We start from the raw sequence: 18,482 nt of genomic DNA, 5'->3' as shown, positions 1-18,482 counted from the left end.
TTGATCACCCAGCCATAGTCCCTTCAACAGGCGAGAACTATTAATAGATACCTAATTTGTTTTTACTGTAAACTATACCTAAACCTTGGTACCTAGTCAAGATGCCAACCGTTCGCGATATGATAATCTCTGCATTATGCAGTGCACCCTAGTCATCTGGAAAACAAAGCACATACGGAACGCGTTTCTGTTACCCATTACAGCGGCTAGCTACAGCCCGAAAATTCCCACCAACTGGGCATATTGCTTACAAAGGGTATGTGACACACATTACTCTGCTCTCAGGACTTCTACATCCCTACTCACGGCTCTCGAATTTGCAGTGAGTAGAGTTCACTCTCACCTTCAGCAAAACCGAAAGACCTAGATCTATATGACTAGTAAAATAGCCGAAACAATACGAAGCATCACTCTAAATGGCGCTACATGTAACGCCCCTTACACTGATACAAGATTTTCATCTAATAATGTCAAGAACCAGTGGATGATTCAACCTTTACTGGTCGACGTGGTAAGACCTAGGATTTACCAAATTCATGTCGGTAAAAGCCCGAAGTGAACAATAATTATCTCACATTTCGGGCTTTTACCGATCGGCATCGGTAAAACCTAGGTCTTACCGGTATATCCTAGGTTTTACCGTACTTCGGGCTTTTACAGTAACATATATATTAACCCCCTAATTCATAAAACTTTACAAGCCCTAGTTTAGTCTTATGTTTTCTTCTTCTTCTTCTCAGCATATTTGCGTCCACTGCTGAACATATGCCTCTTTCATGGATTTCCATGTTGTTCTGTATGTGGCGGTTCTATGCCAGCTCTGTCGTCTTTCTAATGTCGTCCGACCATCTGGCTCGTGGTTTTCCGTCACTTCGTCTTCCCACTCGAAGTCTCTAAACAGTACTCGCCGGCCCATTCCTACTTCAGCTGCGCAATTATTATGGCGATGTCGTTAACTTTCGTGCGTTGGCAAATGTGTTCATTCCAAATTCTGTCTCAAGGGAGATCCCGAGCATCGCGCGGTCCATAGCTCTCTGTGCCACTTTTAGCAGGCGGACCCTTCTGATTCTGACAGGCAACGTTAATTTCAGGGTTATATTAAATCCCATTCTTACATATACATAATTAAAACACAAAATATTACTTTGCTAATCCGCGAAAAGATAACGTGCTAGTCAATCAGTGCTAACCCGTTATACTTGTATTTAACAAATACGCAAATAACTACTTTCGGTGGTGGATTGTTATATTTATTACTACTAACTACTTTCGGTGGTGGATTGTTATATTTATTACTACTAACTACTTTCGGTGGAGGATTGTTATATTTATTTGCGGATTTATTTTTGCGGTGGGAGAGTAGGAACATTAATTGCATGTAAAAATACGCAAGTAAGTATAACGGGTTAGCACTGATTGACTAGCACGTTGTTTTGTGTTTTAATTAATATGGATTTCCGCAAAGTAACGTCTGATTCTATTTACAAATACATAGGTCAAAATGGCTGAATAAGGCAAACGATTTTATAGGTAATTAAGGCTCGTAGCACATTTATGAATAGTGCAGCAATAATAATTAGGACAACTCTTTTGTTATTATTCTTTGGCCTGAATAATTGTAGGTATAGTAATTAATAAAGCTTAAAGTAAACACATTCATCAGTGGCAAATGCTTATTATTTATAATTATTGCCATAGTCTTTGCCATAAGGACGGGATTTGCCTGTATCTTTATACGAATACCCTGACAAGGCGACCTTATGCCAAGCGATAAAGTGGGACGTTTTGCCGGCCGCGGTCACAATTATATTATTGTCACTCAGGGCCCCTTTCCTTCCTCTATACGAATTCTTTACACTTTTATATCACTTATGACAATACATAAACAAACACTATGTGATCATAATTTGAAACGAGAAAATTAACCTTATTGGAAAGCACATAGGTTGTTATTTCCTTGCGCTTTACACAACATTCATCCTTATTATTGTGTATCTTTGAAGCTGGTTAATTTATAAGCAAGTTAAATGAGTTGTTTATAGCTCAGTCAGAGACAGGTAATAAATAATAAATAGTAATACAGGGTGACCTTAGCCATTGGACAAACCCTGAAATCCCACGTAGGGTTACTTCTCAGGAATGCTCTGACGTTCATATTTTTTTAATTAGAACAAAAGATATTTGCAATAATCGACAAAAAAAAGAAACACACACGTGTTAATCTTTGGCAGTGTTTTTGAAATTTTGTTCGAAATTTTTGATAATGATGACATTTTTCAAAAGTCAGAAGCTTATTAGTGTTATAAATAAAAAAGATAATCAAAAAGGTCGAAGAAGGTTCCATACTATTCTTTGAGGATATTACCTTAGGAGCTACTAACACATACATGCTGCTCCTAAGTAAAAATTGGTAATTTGTTAATTTCTTTGAAACCGCTACACCGGCTGTTATGATAATTTGTACACTGGTTCTAAATACCCTAATGCATATGTACATTTCGGCTTTGTCCAATGGCTAGGCACACACTGTTTAAAATATTAGCGGACATCTTTCACAGATTAACCTAGCCCCAAACTAAGCAAAGCTTGTACTAGGTACTAGGCGACGACATATATATAATTATAATAATATAATTATACATACTTATACACCGTGTTTTTTTTATTTGTGTTAATTTCGAGGGTGCATTCCTGAGCTTAAATTAAGTAACTTTCTCAAAGACACCGATATTCTAATTAACTCCATTTCGGAAATAATCAATCATTAATTTTTATCTTATAAGGCCCTTACGAGCGTGTACACTTGCCTTAGGGCCTGTTTACTTATTGATTAGTGTTTAGTGCGAGTTCATACATTTGCTACTAAACGTAAGTACTATCTCGGACGATCGATGTTCGAAATGACATTGATATGTCACAGTTTTCAATTGTTTGGTTGAGTTAAATGTAATGCCCGTGTTACAACAACGCTATATGCAACATTTAGTTACTTTTTATAAAAAAAAATAGTAAAAAAAAAATTAAAAAAAAAAAATTAACTATGCCATTAAGTTTCCTTAAACGTACTTACCGATACCCCGAAGTTAACGGAATTCAATAAAAACACGGTGTACATATACTGCAATGTAATAGCAGTCAATGAGAAAATGAAAATTAGGGTAAAATTATAACTTTAGATCAAATATATTAGATCTTTTTATATAATTCTTCTACATTACTTGACATTGTTTCAAAATTAACTGTAGTCTTTATTTAAATAATATTGTATTCGCACTTTGTTGTTGATTTTTGACCGACTACTTGGTTTGTCATGGGCGACACTATCAGTTAGAAAAGCAAAGATCCAATATTATTGATCTAAAGTTATTGTTTTCCCCTAATTTAAATATTCTTATGAATATGTAAATAAATACATAGAAAAACACCTATGACTCAGGAATAAATATCTATGTTTGTCACACAAATAAATGCCCCTACCGAGATTGTCGATGTAATTTTAAATTACGAAACAAAAATATATTACGTGGCAGGTATTTTTTATAACTACAAAACCTTAAATTAATGAAAATATCAAACATTGCCCAATCAAACCAAATTCAAACGCCACCTACAACAATGATATTAAATTACAACTTATACTGATTGACAGTCTTTAAACTAACGTGTCTCTGACCCACTTATGACTTCGGACAGGGTGACTAACAATGTCATTCCGAATTGCTTGTTTTATCCTTGTGTCTATATGTATAGCCAAAGAGTGTATAGTTATGGCGACATGCATTATCAGAAATTAAGAGAGATAGCTTTTAGATAATATTTACATCGTAAATTTGTATGTATATTTCATAATAATCATAATGCTTTATTTGTAAAACATAGGTACACATAGGTCTTGGGTTTATACATTGGATCGTCGATCGATCTAATATTTGTTATTAGAAATATGTGACGTTTTCAAGCAAAAGTCCTATGACATTGTCGCTTGCCATAGGACGAAGTTCTCCTCCAGTCCTTAATGGCAAGCGACAATATGGTACCTTCTGCTTGATAACGACACATATATTTTAAGATAATTTGTGTCCGACCGAAGTTTCGGTTTCGGCTAAAAAACTGCCGAAACTTTCAGCCGCGCCGAAACTGTATTTTCGGTAATTTCCTACCGAGGTTTGGTTTCGGTATAAAAACATGTACCTAAGTTTCGGCTGAAACTGAACCTTTGGCCGAAACTAGAACAAACCTCAGTTTCGGTCCGACACTGGGAACTTGGTTTAAAAATTACATTATGATGGGTAACGGTTAAAGACTAGGACACAGAAAAACGACCTCTGGTCATCTTACTCAATTCGGAGCGGCCCAACTGGCGTTTTACCGCCTTACAAACAAGCATAATATTACTGCTACTCTGTTTCTTTTAGTAATTTTGTGGTTCTGATATCCTTAAACCTGAAGACCTGCCGCGAAACACAAAAATCGAAATGTCGTTATCTGCCTATATCGCTGGAATACGCTGGACTTGCAGGAGCGATAAAGAGGTAGATAAATAAATTTGGTATTTCGAGGTAGGCCCTCTGTTAACCCTTTGAACGCCTTATGTCATAAACACAAACATTACTCAAACGCCAAGATCCCAGGCGCAAGGGAGCTAATGTAAACCTTACTTAAAAGTGTGAAGGTTACTTTGACAGCGTCCGCCATAACACTTACGAGTATAGGTGTCCTTGGCGCTGTGGGCATGACTAGTAAGTCTAGTAACGACGACTTTAGGTGTTATTGGCGTTCACAAGGTTAACGCAGTGAATCTTATACATTTCTAAAGAATCGGCAACGCGTTTGCGACACTGCTGGATTTGCAAGGGCCTATACTCGTAGGCTGCGGTGTCCGCTTACCACAAAGTGTACCAAACGCTCGTTTGCTACCCTTCTCAGGCAGCCTTTCAACTCGCAAAAGCCAACTTGAGTGCACATTATTAAATACGGGCCATACACTCCAATCATTGGGACACGGATTAGCACACAATGACTGCAAATATAATAACAGCTATTGTTTGGTCCTGCATGCCAAAACTATACGGTTTTCATGTGACAGACACTACATACACAAGAGCAATGAATATGGGTCGCTCATGGGGAATTATTTTTTTACTCTTAATAAAAGCATATTTTTACAAGCAAACCCTTCAGTGATCACTGGTATATAGAACTAGCATCGATAGTCGAGTTTATCGATACAGGAACTCCCTCCTTGTCAAACAATTTTGCCCCACAGAATCCTATGTCTGCATATAACCGTAGTCCCCATTTTCCTCTCTGGATATTAACATTATTGAAAATAATTTGACACGATTTGATATATATCATAACATAACCACGTCTATTTCCCGCTTGATTGTTTGATTTTTTTGATTTTTAAATCAAAAGAATTTTTTAAATGATTGTATGGAATACGTTTTTTTGTTTCTTTACTCTTATACTCGTAATAATAAAAAAATCTAACTTCTATAAAAGTATATCGTTTAAAATAACACATGCACTGTCTGTGCTATCAAAGTCGCTGCAGAGTTACTTTGGTCTGACTCTATATGTGTCAAATATATCAAATTATGTGTATTAAATATTTTCCATAATGTCAATATCCAGGAAGGAAAATGAGGACTATGTTTGTATGGAGAAGTGATCGTCCCTTTTCCTCTTAATACTATCGCATTGACCACATTAAAGGCCTTACCGACAAAATCTAAATTTATCTTCCTCTCTATTGCTTGAATACCTACGCAAGAGCGATAGAGAGGCAGATAGCGAAATTCTATTTTCGTTTTTCGCGGTAGGCCTTCACTTACGGGTGCGGCGCCAGTAGCACAGTGGACATGTGGGGCTAATGATCATTATTTTGTTTCTTTATATTCGTATTTTATAATATTGGTTTATTATTTGATCTAATTTTTCAAAATCTTTCTTTCAGCATCATGCGCCGCAGCATTAGACCCCGGCGATGCGCCCTGGGCCATAGTGTTCAACTGCGCAGGCGAAACGCGCATGGGCCAAACCGAGGCGGTGTACGCCGAGGGCATATGCACGCTCAGCAGCAACGTGGCCAAGCAGTGCGACCAGCAGGGCGTCAGGCTGGTCGAGATCTCTAGTGGCACCATGTACAGCACTGAGAAGGTTTGTTGTGTATAGGAATAGGTCCAAGTATACTGCCTTGTGGGATCCCGACTGTGATATATAGATATATATCACAGTCGGGCGACTATATAGAAGGAATAATATTGGTCCAAGTATAGTGCCCTGTGGAACCCCAGTAACGATCCCAGGGCCATAGTGTTCAACTGCGCAAACCTAGGCGGTGTACGCCAAGGGCATGCTTCTAATATCACACACATGACCAGGCATTGCGACCAGCAGGGCGTCAGGCTGATCGAGATCTCCAGCGGCACTATGTATAGCACTGAGAAAGTTTGTTGTTGTAGGAGGAATAATAATGGTCCAAGTATAATACCTTGTGTTTAATGAAAATAAATGAAATCAAATTATCACTATGTAGCGTAATGGTGCTTTTTAGACAGAGGGGTTTTAAATCACGTACAGCCTTAATTTCCATGTTATTAATCCAGTTTTTGCAGACTGCGTATTCATTATTTGTAAGTAACTTTGAATTTATTACTTTTTAGTTTTATCTAAGGCGTTTGACTTGTTGGTTACAGCCGCACAAAGAAGACGGTCCGGTGGATCCGTGGACGACGGAAGGCCGCATGAAGAACAGGGTGGAACAAGAACTGAAAAGCATGGACACGCTCAATTATACCATCATTCGGCCCGCTATAGTGTATGGAATTGGAGACAGGAGGAGTTTAAGTAAGTGTCATGTACCTCATATTCTTAACGCTTTTGGGGGTTTTATAGACAGTCCTCGAAGGAACGCTTATAGTTTCGTCATGTCCGCCTGTCCTGTCCCTCCTCGGTTTAGCTCGGTGATCATTAGTACTAAAAAGCTGCAATTTGGCATGGGTAAATATATACCAACCACGCCGACAAAGTGATAAAATAACATCTACAAAAATCTTTTGTGGTGTGTTTGTAAATGTGTTTTTAAATCCTAGGTACTAAAAAGTTCGGTTAGCTAATTCACTACCCGATCATCCTACTATTGTACCGGACAAATTATAGCAATTGTAACGTAATTTCAGTACTTATCTGGAATTTCCCTGTCAGGAGTCGTCCTAATACAACGCGAGTAGTCGCCGTGTATTTATTAGGACAACCTCTCATAAGTTTTCTGAAAAATACCATAATTATACCTCTTTTTCCAGCACCTCGCCTCCTCCTAGGCGCCATCTACAAACACCTAAACGAAACCATGAAACTCCTCTGGACAGCTGATCTCAAGATGAATACCGTCCATGTATCCGACGTCTGCCGGGCCATGTGGGCTTTAGGCAATAAGCCAGAGGCCAATAAGCAAGTGTATAATATCGTGGATGAGGCTAATAGTACGCAGGGAAGCTTGGCTGAGCTGGTTTCTGATATATTCAAGATTAATCATGACTATTATGGGACTGCTATCTCAACTTTAGCAAAGGTAAGATAATTTGTTAGTTCACACGATCTACGATTCTGACATCGGCTAAGCCATACGGCCAGAGGCGAATAAACAATTGTATAATACCGTGTAGCTTGGCGGAGCTGGTGTAGGATATATTCAAGATTAATATAAAGACGCCGACTTCTACTCTTGCTAAGGTGAGTAACATTTTGTAGTTAGAAAATGTTGTCCTCATTTTCTAGGTTAATTGAGCCATGTGGGCTTTAGTCAATAAGCCAGAAGCGAATAAGCAAATGTATAATATAGTGGATGAGGCTAATAGTGCACAGGGAAGCTTGGGTGAACTGGTTTTTGATATAATCATGGTTATTATGGGAATTTGTCTAAGGTGAGTAATATTATGTAAGTAAAAAAATGCGGTCCACGTATCGGACGTTTACAGAGTCCCAAAATATTAATAATCTGTTTTATAGCGGAAAATGTTACAAATTTATATTTAAAAATAAAATATCCTGGCTCATCAAGCTTTCCTTAAAACTTAAGGTGGTTCGATTTTCATACAAAAAACAATCGCTATTTATTTATTAATTACACAATATTATTACATAAATAGTTGCGCATCTATCTACTTTCGAATATTCATTTGCGCTAAATTAATAGAAAAACTTTGTTTCATACAGAAATCATGCAATAATCAACGTTATATTTTTATAAATTTTACTCATGTGTGTGTGACAAATGTCGTGTACAAATACATTGCGGCGTTGCCACTCCATGCTTCGGACGGCCATCGGCGCGACGTTGCAATGTTTGACGCGTTTTTAGCTGACTCTGTCGACACTGACACTCAGTGTGACCAGGCGTACGATAATTGTCGCACATGTACGATAATTTGGGCCCTGGTATGACGTAATGTTCCAGAGAGCATTATCGTACACTAAAGTACTATAATTTCAGCCCTTGGATGATGCCACCTTAAAAGTCTAGTAATTTAAAGCAAAATATGACACTTTCTCTCAGAAATAGGCTAAAATTAGTATCTTTTGGGTGTTCGGCTCCTTGGTGTAAGTTTAAAGTTTAAAATGTCACAATTTCCTGTATACCGTTTGAGTCTATCCCAAAAATACACAAACATAAACAGATTTTTTGCGCAATTTAGACGAAAATTGTCTTTTTTTTTATTATTAATTGGAAATTTACGCTTATTTTGCTAGACATTTTTAGGGGCTACCTTTTTGATTGGCGTACGATATTTTTTTCAACGGTACAATAATATTGACACTCAAGTACGATAATTCTCTTCCGCTCACCTGGCAACACTGCTGAAACTTGACAGGACCTGGGGGCCTACCGCGAAAACCTAAATTCGCAAATTGCGGGGATCTTTCTCTTTTACTCTCACTAAGACGTAATTAGAGTGACAGAGAAAAATGCCCGAAATTGACGAATTTCGATTTTCCCGGTAGCCGCCCTGGTGCTTGAGGTACTTGATAGAAAACAACGCTGCCGCATGTTCTGAATTGTGATTTTATGTGTTTTTTGATTGAAAATGATAGCAACGTCTAAATCAAGTTACAAAAATCATCGATATTCTGGTCGGCGAAAAACCAGGAAAAGTGTAACTGTAATTGGAGTCTACAAAAATGACCAATTCATAGAAAATATGACCTAGAAACTAGTTCACTTTTATAAAACTCAATTTTGCCCGAGATTGTATTTAGGCGAATACCTAAGGGAGCTAAGTGTATTGATCTTGAATAATTAGTTGGCTAATACATATATGACTCCAACATGATATGGACATTTACATCATAACTAACGTAACCAACTAGGTATAATTACCTAGTTGGTTACTAAGTTCTGTTACTCGATTTCTTTCTTTCTTCCTAGCGTTGTCCCAGCATATTGCCACGGCTCAATGGAGCTTGGGGTCCGCTTTGACAACTAATCCCAAGATTTGGCGTAGGCACTAGTTTTTACGAAAGCCACTGCCATCTGACCTTCCAACCCAGAGGGTAAAACTAAGCCTTGTTGGGATTAGTCCAGTTTCCTCACGATGTTTTCCTTCACAGAAAAGCGACTGGTAAATATCAAATGATATCTGTTCTGAAGTTCTGTTACTCGATTTGCAACCTCTTTATTTCCGTTAAAACAAATGCTACCGAAAAAATAAAAAATGACAATGTGGTGGATTTGTGAGCTATAATTATATACCACACATAACGCTTATCTCGTCGTATCTATAATGAATTGGGGCCTAAAAGAGAATCGTATTCCAATTTTTTGAAACGCTTCTATTACTTTCTATATTAACTAAAAGTTGCCTTAAAATTCAGCTTTTATACTAAAAAACGGCTTTAAATATGTTAAATTAACAAAATATATTTTGACAGATGCTTTCGCGCCCAAAACGCTCTTTGAAAATTGTGTGACGTCACAGTTTATGGTTTGACACATAACTACATACACACGTAGAAGATACGAACTGTCAACTGATATTTGTCATTTGTTGTTAATCGCCTAACTGTCAACAGTGTCAATCCGAGAGTTGTGACGTCATCAGAATCTTCAATGACGTTTCGAGTTTGGTCACGTGACGTGTGCCAAAAGATATTTTAAATTCAATATTTACAAAAATATGGTCATTACAGGTCCCCTAAAAGTAGTTTAACATGTTTTTATAATCCAAAAGATTTTTTTGGGATACAATTATGCCCTAAGATTTGTAGATGGAAACAACCCTATTGCGTTGCACAAATGTGGGCACCCGCCAAACATGATTTTGGGTGTGTCATACTTAGGGCTAACACAGATTCATTTCTGTGAAAAAGGTGTGAAAACCGGAAACTGGAAACCGTTCTCGAACCAATAGTGAAGCCCTTAAGCCACACCCTATTTCAAAACCAGCCATGGATCTTTGAACAGGACTCAGCTCCTGCACATAAGGCAAAAACAACTCAAGCCTGGTTTCGAAGGAACAAAATTGACTTTATTGCCCACGAAGACTGGCCGTCCTCCAGCCCGGACCTTAACCCCCTGGATTATGCCATATAGCAGGTTATTGAGGAGAAAGCCTGTGCTAAACCCCACACAAATCTTAACTCCCTCAAGCGGGCCATAGTTAAGACAGTGACGGAATTAGACATGACAATCGTGCGTGCCGCTATTGATGACTGGCCTCGTCGTTTGAGGGCCTGTGTCAAAGCTAGAGGAGGATTTTGTGTACTTCATTTTAATATAAACTTTATTAAACTTTCGTTGGTATATTTTATGTAGATAAAGATTATTGCAGTAACAGAATTTAATAACCAACTAGGTAGAAAACAATGCAATACATAAACACATAAATTGGATATGATGTGATCCGTTGAATGAAATTGACAATAAATAAAATAAATAAATAATTTTCTATCTCTAGGCATTGTGTGAAACTTCTAGTTGTGTCAAAATATCGGGAAATCAATAATATAAACAAACATGGTAAATATCTCATTTCTTTTTATAATGGTTATAAATAGAAGGCCATGCAATTTTGTAACTCACTGTAATTTAATTAAATGTATCGTAAAAAAAATGTTTTAATTCTACTGTAAAATAGTACCTACTTTTTTAAAGGCTGGGCAGTAAGGGATTGCTTTAATTTTAGAACAAAACAGCGTTTTTTTTGAAAAAAAGTACCAGAAAATCTGACTTACAAATTTGGACTTTCTTAGGTTCATTCTACTTAGAATCTTCTCCACCCTAGCAGTAAAAAAAGATATCCTAAAATATCCATACCATTACGTCACATTTTAGTGTGAAAGAAATTTCAATGTAAAACTAAAACTATACAAATTTTCGGGTTTTTTTAGCACGAGGATTGATTATGCTAGTGATTCTGAGTTGGAAGAACCCAAAAATATCATGATGTGTGAGAATCAGATTTTTAATATTTTTATGGAAAACACTCATATTTCTCATAAAATAATTTATTAATAATAGGTACTTGATAATACTGATAACAAAAAAAATTTAATGAGTCTCGAACCCACATCCTCTTGCATGTATTTCCACGTACATACCGCAACGCTATTGAAGCCTACTCACGCTGTGCCAAATTGTCTACTACAAGGATCCCAGTAAGACTGTTTGAATGTGTGAGTGATACTTAGAAATAGAGTCAAGAAACATTCTGTCGACATTAAGGGGTAGTTTTTGTACAATGAAGTGTTCAATGTTTGTTGTAATAGTTCAATATTTATTTAAAGAGTGCGCTAAACATAATTTACAGTATAGAAATACCAAGACTACTCCACAAAAAAATTAAAACTCAAAATTTGCAATTGTGGCGCCATCTAGTGAGGTTTAAGCTTTGGGTAACCTAGTCGAACCACCTTAAGAGGAAAGAACATCATGTACTTGTACAACCAAAAAGATTTTTTATTTTATTTATATATTAAAATTAAAACTTATATATAATACATATGTAGTCCCGCCAAACTGTAACGTTTATTGGCGAGAGGCGCTCAGTTCTTTATACAGTTTAACAACTTACCCTATTGAACTTATCATTAGATATTAGCATGCTCTCATACGAGTACATTAAGTTAAGATAAATCGAGGAGACACTCTTTTAGCCTGTTTTTTATCAGGGATTTACTTAATTTAGTCAAAAAAGTCAAAAGCATTTAAATAAATGTCCAACATAGGTAAGTATACAATTGTACAGGTCCCATATACATCATCATCGTATCACTATGTTGTGCCGTAAGGCGTACAATTTTTCATTCATGGACTGTGACTGCATGCTGTGCACAGTTACCATTAATAATCATGTAACAAAAATTCACTTGTACTATAATATGCTTTGTCAACTAAAAATTTAAATAATTTACTTTTAAAACTAATCATGTCATCTGTATTTCTTAACTCATTCGGAATTTTATGAAAAAAAATTGGAGCCATACCAAATGTACTTTACTAAATAACGCTGTTTAGGACTGTGTCGTAGTAAATTATTTGTGGTACCATATACTTTGAGGTTCTTTTTCCGTAATAATTGTTCGTTTTTGGTTGTACAGTCAGCGTCAAATACTTTGTAGCAACCAAAGTAGCCAAATAGTTCGGTACACCATATATTTAGTATGGTGTACCGAACTATTTGGCCACTTTGACTGCTACAAAGTATTTGACGCTGACTGTACTAGCTTTTTATCTCTCACACTTCTAGTATTGTATCTATTACTAATTAATACTTTGTACTTTTCATTATAACAATGCTCTAATCTTAATATGTATGTGACTTTTTTATCTACAGGTAAAATTTTACATAATTTTTTTTTTTGTTTTTCTATTTCTAAAAAAATTCCATTCTCCATGATTTTTTAGTATGTTATGAAATGAAAAACTAGTTTTAAAGGTTTTCCTTTTTTTTAATTTGTTTTGTTAAAATGAAACATAAAACTAGAACATATTATCCTGAAGCGATTGACATCAAAAACAAAGTGATTTGCTAAGATTCAGTTAGTGGAAACCGTTTTCTCCCGAAATGGGAAATTTTCATAGAAAAAATACCGTTATCTCAGTAGGATCGCAAAGCTATTCTTCCCTTTGTAACTTTACTAAATTTCTTACTCCGATTTTCCTTATTCCAGAGCGACATAGCCTCCGTGGCCGAACAGGCCAACGACAAGCACCTGAGCGCGTGGGCCGACATCTGTCGCCAGCACGCTCTCGCTCACACTCCTCTCGAGCCCGGCGCCGGCGCCGAGCTGCTGCTGAACAAGCATCTGTGCCTCGACGGGAGCAAGTACAGGGCCATGCAGGCTCCGGAGGTCCCTAAGCCTACCGCTGAGAAGCTATCCCAGGTAACAGACTAGCCGTTTTTATCAATATAATAAGCGCACATAGGAATCCGTGGGGCAAAATTGTTTGACAAGTAGGGAGTTCCTGTATCGATAAACTCGATTATCGATGCTAGTTCTATATACTAGTGATCACTCAAGGGTTTGCTTGTAAAAATATGTTTTTATTAAGAGTAAAAATAATAACTCAATGTACTCTTCTTCGTTTTTAAGACAAGACAATTTTACAATTTTAAAGTAAACGACCAGAATTTGTTCCATATTTTCGGGTATTAAGCGTCTAAAATTAAGGGAGTAAAATTATAAAATTGTCTTGTATTGTCTTAAAAACGAAGAAGAGTACATTGAGTTATTATTTAATTATTTATTTACACTAAATAAAAACATATTTTTACAAGCAAACCCTTGAGTGATCACTAGTATATAGAACTAGCATCGATAGTTGAGTTTATCGATACAGGAACTCCCTACTTGTCAAACAATTTTGCCCCAAGGATTCCTATGTCTGACAATTAGTAATGGTAAAAAGAGTTTTTTTTTTTATTACAGACTAGTCAAAAATTTAACTATACTCAGAAAATCACTGGGATATCCGGATCCGTTAAAATTATAAATTTTTTTTAAATTGTTTCCTTATTGTATTATTTAGTATCTCCGAGTTATTTCATTTTTAGAGCTTCGAAACTGAAAGAAATAACGGGTTGCACTCCGGGAGTGCCGGCAGAAGTGGAAACTGGAATATTAACGTTGTGCATTTTTGATATTTTGGAATGGTCAGGGAATAATTTTGCACGAATTGCTTTAATTATCAGTATAAAAATACTATCATTTATTTGGTAAAATACAATATTCATTTACTGCGCTATCGTACACAAACAAGACAATTTATATTACATAAAAAAATTAACTACTGGCTTCAATGACATTGTAACAGTTTTTCGATCAGGTCACGTGTCCGTCTTACGAATTTTCAATCTGACGAATCTGTCGATCACGTGACCTGTCGCGAGTTTAATATTTTTTACCCATCACCAAAAGTGCACAGCGCCGCTAAAGATGTTTTCACTTCAAAAATTGCAATAAATTCAATCCATTCGTCTGATCTCATCCATTCTGCTCACTCAACAGTATGGCGTTGTGTTTTTTTTGTTTTGCTTGTATTATTTATTTATCAATTGAGGGTATAATACAATCCGTCGAAAAGGTCAGGAACTGTTCTGAATTATTCAAATTGTCGAACCGCGCATTAGGAATGCGACGAGTTATGTACGGGGCTGCGCCACCTGTGCCTGTCGCGCTGCGCGCACGCAGCGGAAACGCTGCGGGTGCCGCGCCCCACGCCCAAGCGGCTACTGCAGGTCAGCGGGCACGGGGCTTGCGGGGCGAGCCAAATGTTCATTCATTGTATAACATGTGTAAAGAGCAGTGGCGGACCGTTCAAAGAACTCGATTCCCACCGGCTTGTCTAATTTCATCCCGTTGGGTACTTTCACGATCGGTTTATGGAGAAAAGGAAAGCAAAATTTGCTCCGTAAACTTTTACCCCCTTATTCATAAACGTGTACTAAAGTTACGATGCCGCTGATCATCGTTTGTCCCTTTCCGACGTATAGGTATGATGGAAAGGGACGAACGATGATCAGCGGCATCGTAACTTTAGTACACGTTTATGAATAAGGGGGATAGTGTACTAAAGATACACAACTAATTTTTCAAAGTCGCTGAACAAATGTTGGTCAGTTTGAGGAGTACAGCCTACAGTTTAATTTTTTGTCTTGCACAAGAGCCCTACCCGTTCATATTAGCTGTCAAATACGAAGCAAGACTTTAACTTTACATATCTAATACAATAAATGCACATTTGCTTTGGGAGTACTGTTGGTGTCTGACGTAACGCTGCTTTCACACGTATAAACGTTTTACTATCAAAGTTCATGAATAATATTCAATTTCGGAGACTAATCAAAATAAATTATAGACGATTTTAATAACATATGTAATTTTTTTCATAATCACTAATAGTTACGCTATAGCACTTACAGATGGCGCCACTGGTGTGCTTAAACATGATATTCAATGTCGGTGTCGGTTAACTTACACACTACACTAAAAAATTACAAATTATTATAATGATTCCTAAGCTAGAGATCATAAAACTCCTCGAAGAGAAATCTATGGTTAGACATAAACCGGTTTCATTGATTCAGTTTTATTTTATTTCTTTATTACCTCAAGTCTTCTTGACTACTTAGAAAAACACGCACAGCTCAACACTAATAACAATGAAATCGTTTACGTTCCAGTCCCAGGTTTATAATTACAAGTTATTGAATATATAAAAAAAGAGTCAAATTTCTAAAGTTTGTTTTTTTATTCCGTAGACTAAAATGACAACCACAAATGTCAAACGTAGAAATAATGTGACCAGCTGAACACAAATAGTGCTGATCTTTGATTTCGGTTTGTGAATAACCGATAAATATAAAACTAGTTTTAGATTCAAAATAAACAATGAATGAAATCTACTCACTACATGATAGGAAGTAAACAATAAATAAAATCTACTCACTACTAATCCACTCAAACATTTAAAAATTGCATTATGAGCTTCGAGGCGACTGTTAATCTTACAATAAAATCGCTTTTAAATATTAGAAATATTGTGTATGGACCTGGATACAATCAATTCAACTTTCTAAATGCCTCAAAATGGTGTTACATGCCTATATAAGTAACTCCCAATATTTTATTTTCGGTGAGTTCCGGTTGTAGCACATCACTATTTATAAGACGTAAAAAACTAGCAACACATGAAACGTCATTTTAGTCTACGGGATAAAAAAATAGACTAGTTTGAAATTTGTAAATTGACTTTTAACCGCATTTAAGTCAGATGTAAACCTATCGTCTTTTTGTGTATGTAAAGTATTATCATTATTTATTGACAAAAAAAAACCATTTACTTCGATTACGTAAGAATATAAACCAGCAGCATTATGTAAGCCCCAACGACTCCACTTACAACATTGCCTGACTCCCACCGCTGGATGCTCACCCGCGCCCGCTCGGTACGGGACACCTCTCTTCAGAGACACGTAACCAACGAGTTATTGATCGATTGTAGTTGACTTGTACGTTTAAAATAAATATCATATTCCCGAAGACAGCTGAGCTAAGCGCGATATCCATTCAGGAGGCTTTTTTTTACTTGGAACTTTTTGTAAATTATTCAATTTTAATTGATTTTCCGTTCCCGGATTTAATCTTGCCGCACTAAGGGGCTTTTGCGGTAACTGGATAGGCGATTGTTAATTTTAGACGACATGCTACCACGTAATAAACAGAGCTGTATAGCGCCATCTAGATGGGCTACTAAATTCGAAGTATGTTTTTTTTTTTAAACTTGACATGATCCTCTATATCAATAACTCTTTGATTATACCTTTGCTCTGACCTATTCTAACGGCGCACCAATCTTACAGACTTTCCAAATACGAAACTACCCGTCACAAGATGGCGCTACTGGTGTTTACGTTGTTATGAAAAATGTTCGAAAACAATCTAACCACAGATACATTCATGCTCATCACCAGTGATCGGAACTATGGGAGTAAAACTGTAACAAAACTTATCAAGCGGACTTAAAAAGAGTGCTTATAGCCTTAAAAATATTCGAATATCTATTAATGTAAATATTTTTATGGCTGTAAGTACTATACTATTCCTATCCCTATGGACATGAATATTTTTAGGGCTGTATGCACTATTTTATGTCCGCTTAACAAGTTTTGTTAAAGTTTTACTCCCATAGTTCCGATCACTGCTCATCACAGTACGATGCGTAAAATCGAAGACCATTTTGTGCTTCGAATTTGACAGGAAAACGAGATGGCGCTGTACAGCTCCATGCATATTGCGGTAACTCTGATTCAGTGACCGCAAAACATATGGCGCAGTACAGCGCCAACTGTTTTGGATGTCAAACTAAGGGGCACGTCTTTTTCTTAGACTTTACCTTCCTATTACAATCAATTCTCTTTGATATAACAAAAAGTAGTATTGAACATAATAATTCAACAATTTTCGTAACATCGTAGTACAACCAGTGGATCACAGATGGCACCAGTAGTACTAATTTTCTTGGCAGTCTCTTCGGCTGGCATGCTTCGATAACAAGCGAGTATACTTTGTGTAGAATTATAGTTCTCTATTTTGAATTTATCCAACTTTTTCAAAACTAGTTAATGATAAAGTTTAGATAATGGAACATGTCTCTTAAAAATCGTTTATTTCAGAAAACTTTGCAAATGATGTTGCTTGTTTTTTTTTTCTTTTTTTTTTAATATGTTCGATTTACTATGTTTAGATTCGAAAAGTATGATCAGCTGTAAGGAATTTAAATAAACCTGCAATTTTATAGGGAGCGTGCATGAAGGCAGCACAGGAGCCGTCAGATTTTTGGCGCGAGGCGTAAATGTGATGTTTATTGTTCCGATGTAGCCCACAAGATGGCAGAAGCTACTATGCACAAGAAAACACGTGACGTGTGAATGTACATGTTTATTGTTCCGATTCAGGCCACAAGATGGCAGATCCTCCAACGCGCACGGTCCCTATATCGGTGTAAACAGAAAAGAGCTTTCTTTTAAAACAAACGTACATGACGGTTATCTGTTGAAAAAGTAAGCTACTATATTATGTGTACACTATACAAAGTAATCTCGCATCACACATGCTAGTAGGATTCACTGCTAACTCTTCGCCTGCCGACTGTGTATGACAAATGTATATTGTAAAATATGAATGTTGAAATAATTGAATACTTAGCACAAATAGTTGGTCGGTTCCTTGTCACGTAAACTAATGTTTAATGATACTAGATGGCGCTATGGTGACTATAACGGGCTATTTATAGATGTTGTTTAAAGCTGTGTTGTACTTATTAAAAAACTGAAATAGAGGAATCTGTCTTTTAGCAGATATACAATGTGTTATTTTTAAAGTCCGTTAATTTCAAGGGTGCATTCATAACCTTCAATGATGTAACTTTCTCAAAGAATTAGACTACCGTAATTAATAATTATTTTCTAGAAAATTCT

General features: G+C 36.5%; 1 protein-coding gene across 1 annotated transcript in view; it reads left to right on the top strand.

Moving 5' to 3' along the window:
* Nucleotides 1-18,482, top strand: part of LOC133515760 (uncharacterized) — a 31,136-nt gene that overhangs the window by 7,220 nt on the left and 5,434 nt on the right. The window contains exons 3-6 of the mRNA XM_061848340.1: nucleotides 5,960-6,162; nucleotides 6,702-6,852; nucleotides 7,308-7,576; nucleotides 13,174-13,386. Coding sequence (XP_061704324.1) covers nucleotides 5,960-6,162; nucleotides 6,702-6,852; nucleotides 7,308-7,576; nucleotides 13,174-13,386 — 836 coding nt within the window. The remainder of the gene's footprint in view (nucleotides 1-5,959; nucleotides 6,163-6,701; nucleotides 6,853-7,307; nucleotides 7,577-13,173; nucleotides 13,387-18,482) is intronic.

Source organism: Cydia pomonella, chromosome 3 (genome assembly GCF_033807575.1).
Source record: "Cydia pomonella isolate Wapato2018A chromosome 3, ilCydPomo1, whole genome shotgun sequence".
In the NCBI taxonomy this organism is placed as follows: domain Eukaryota; kingdom Metazoa; phylum Arthropoda; class Insecta; order Lepidoptera; family Tortricidae; genus Cydia; species Cydia pomonella.
This window is presented reverse-complemented; position numbering and strand designations above follow the sequence as displayed.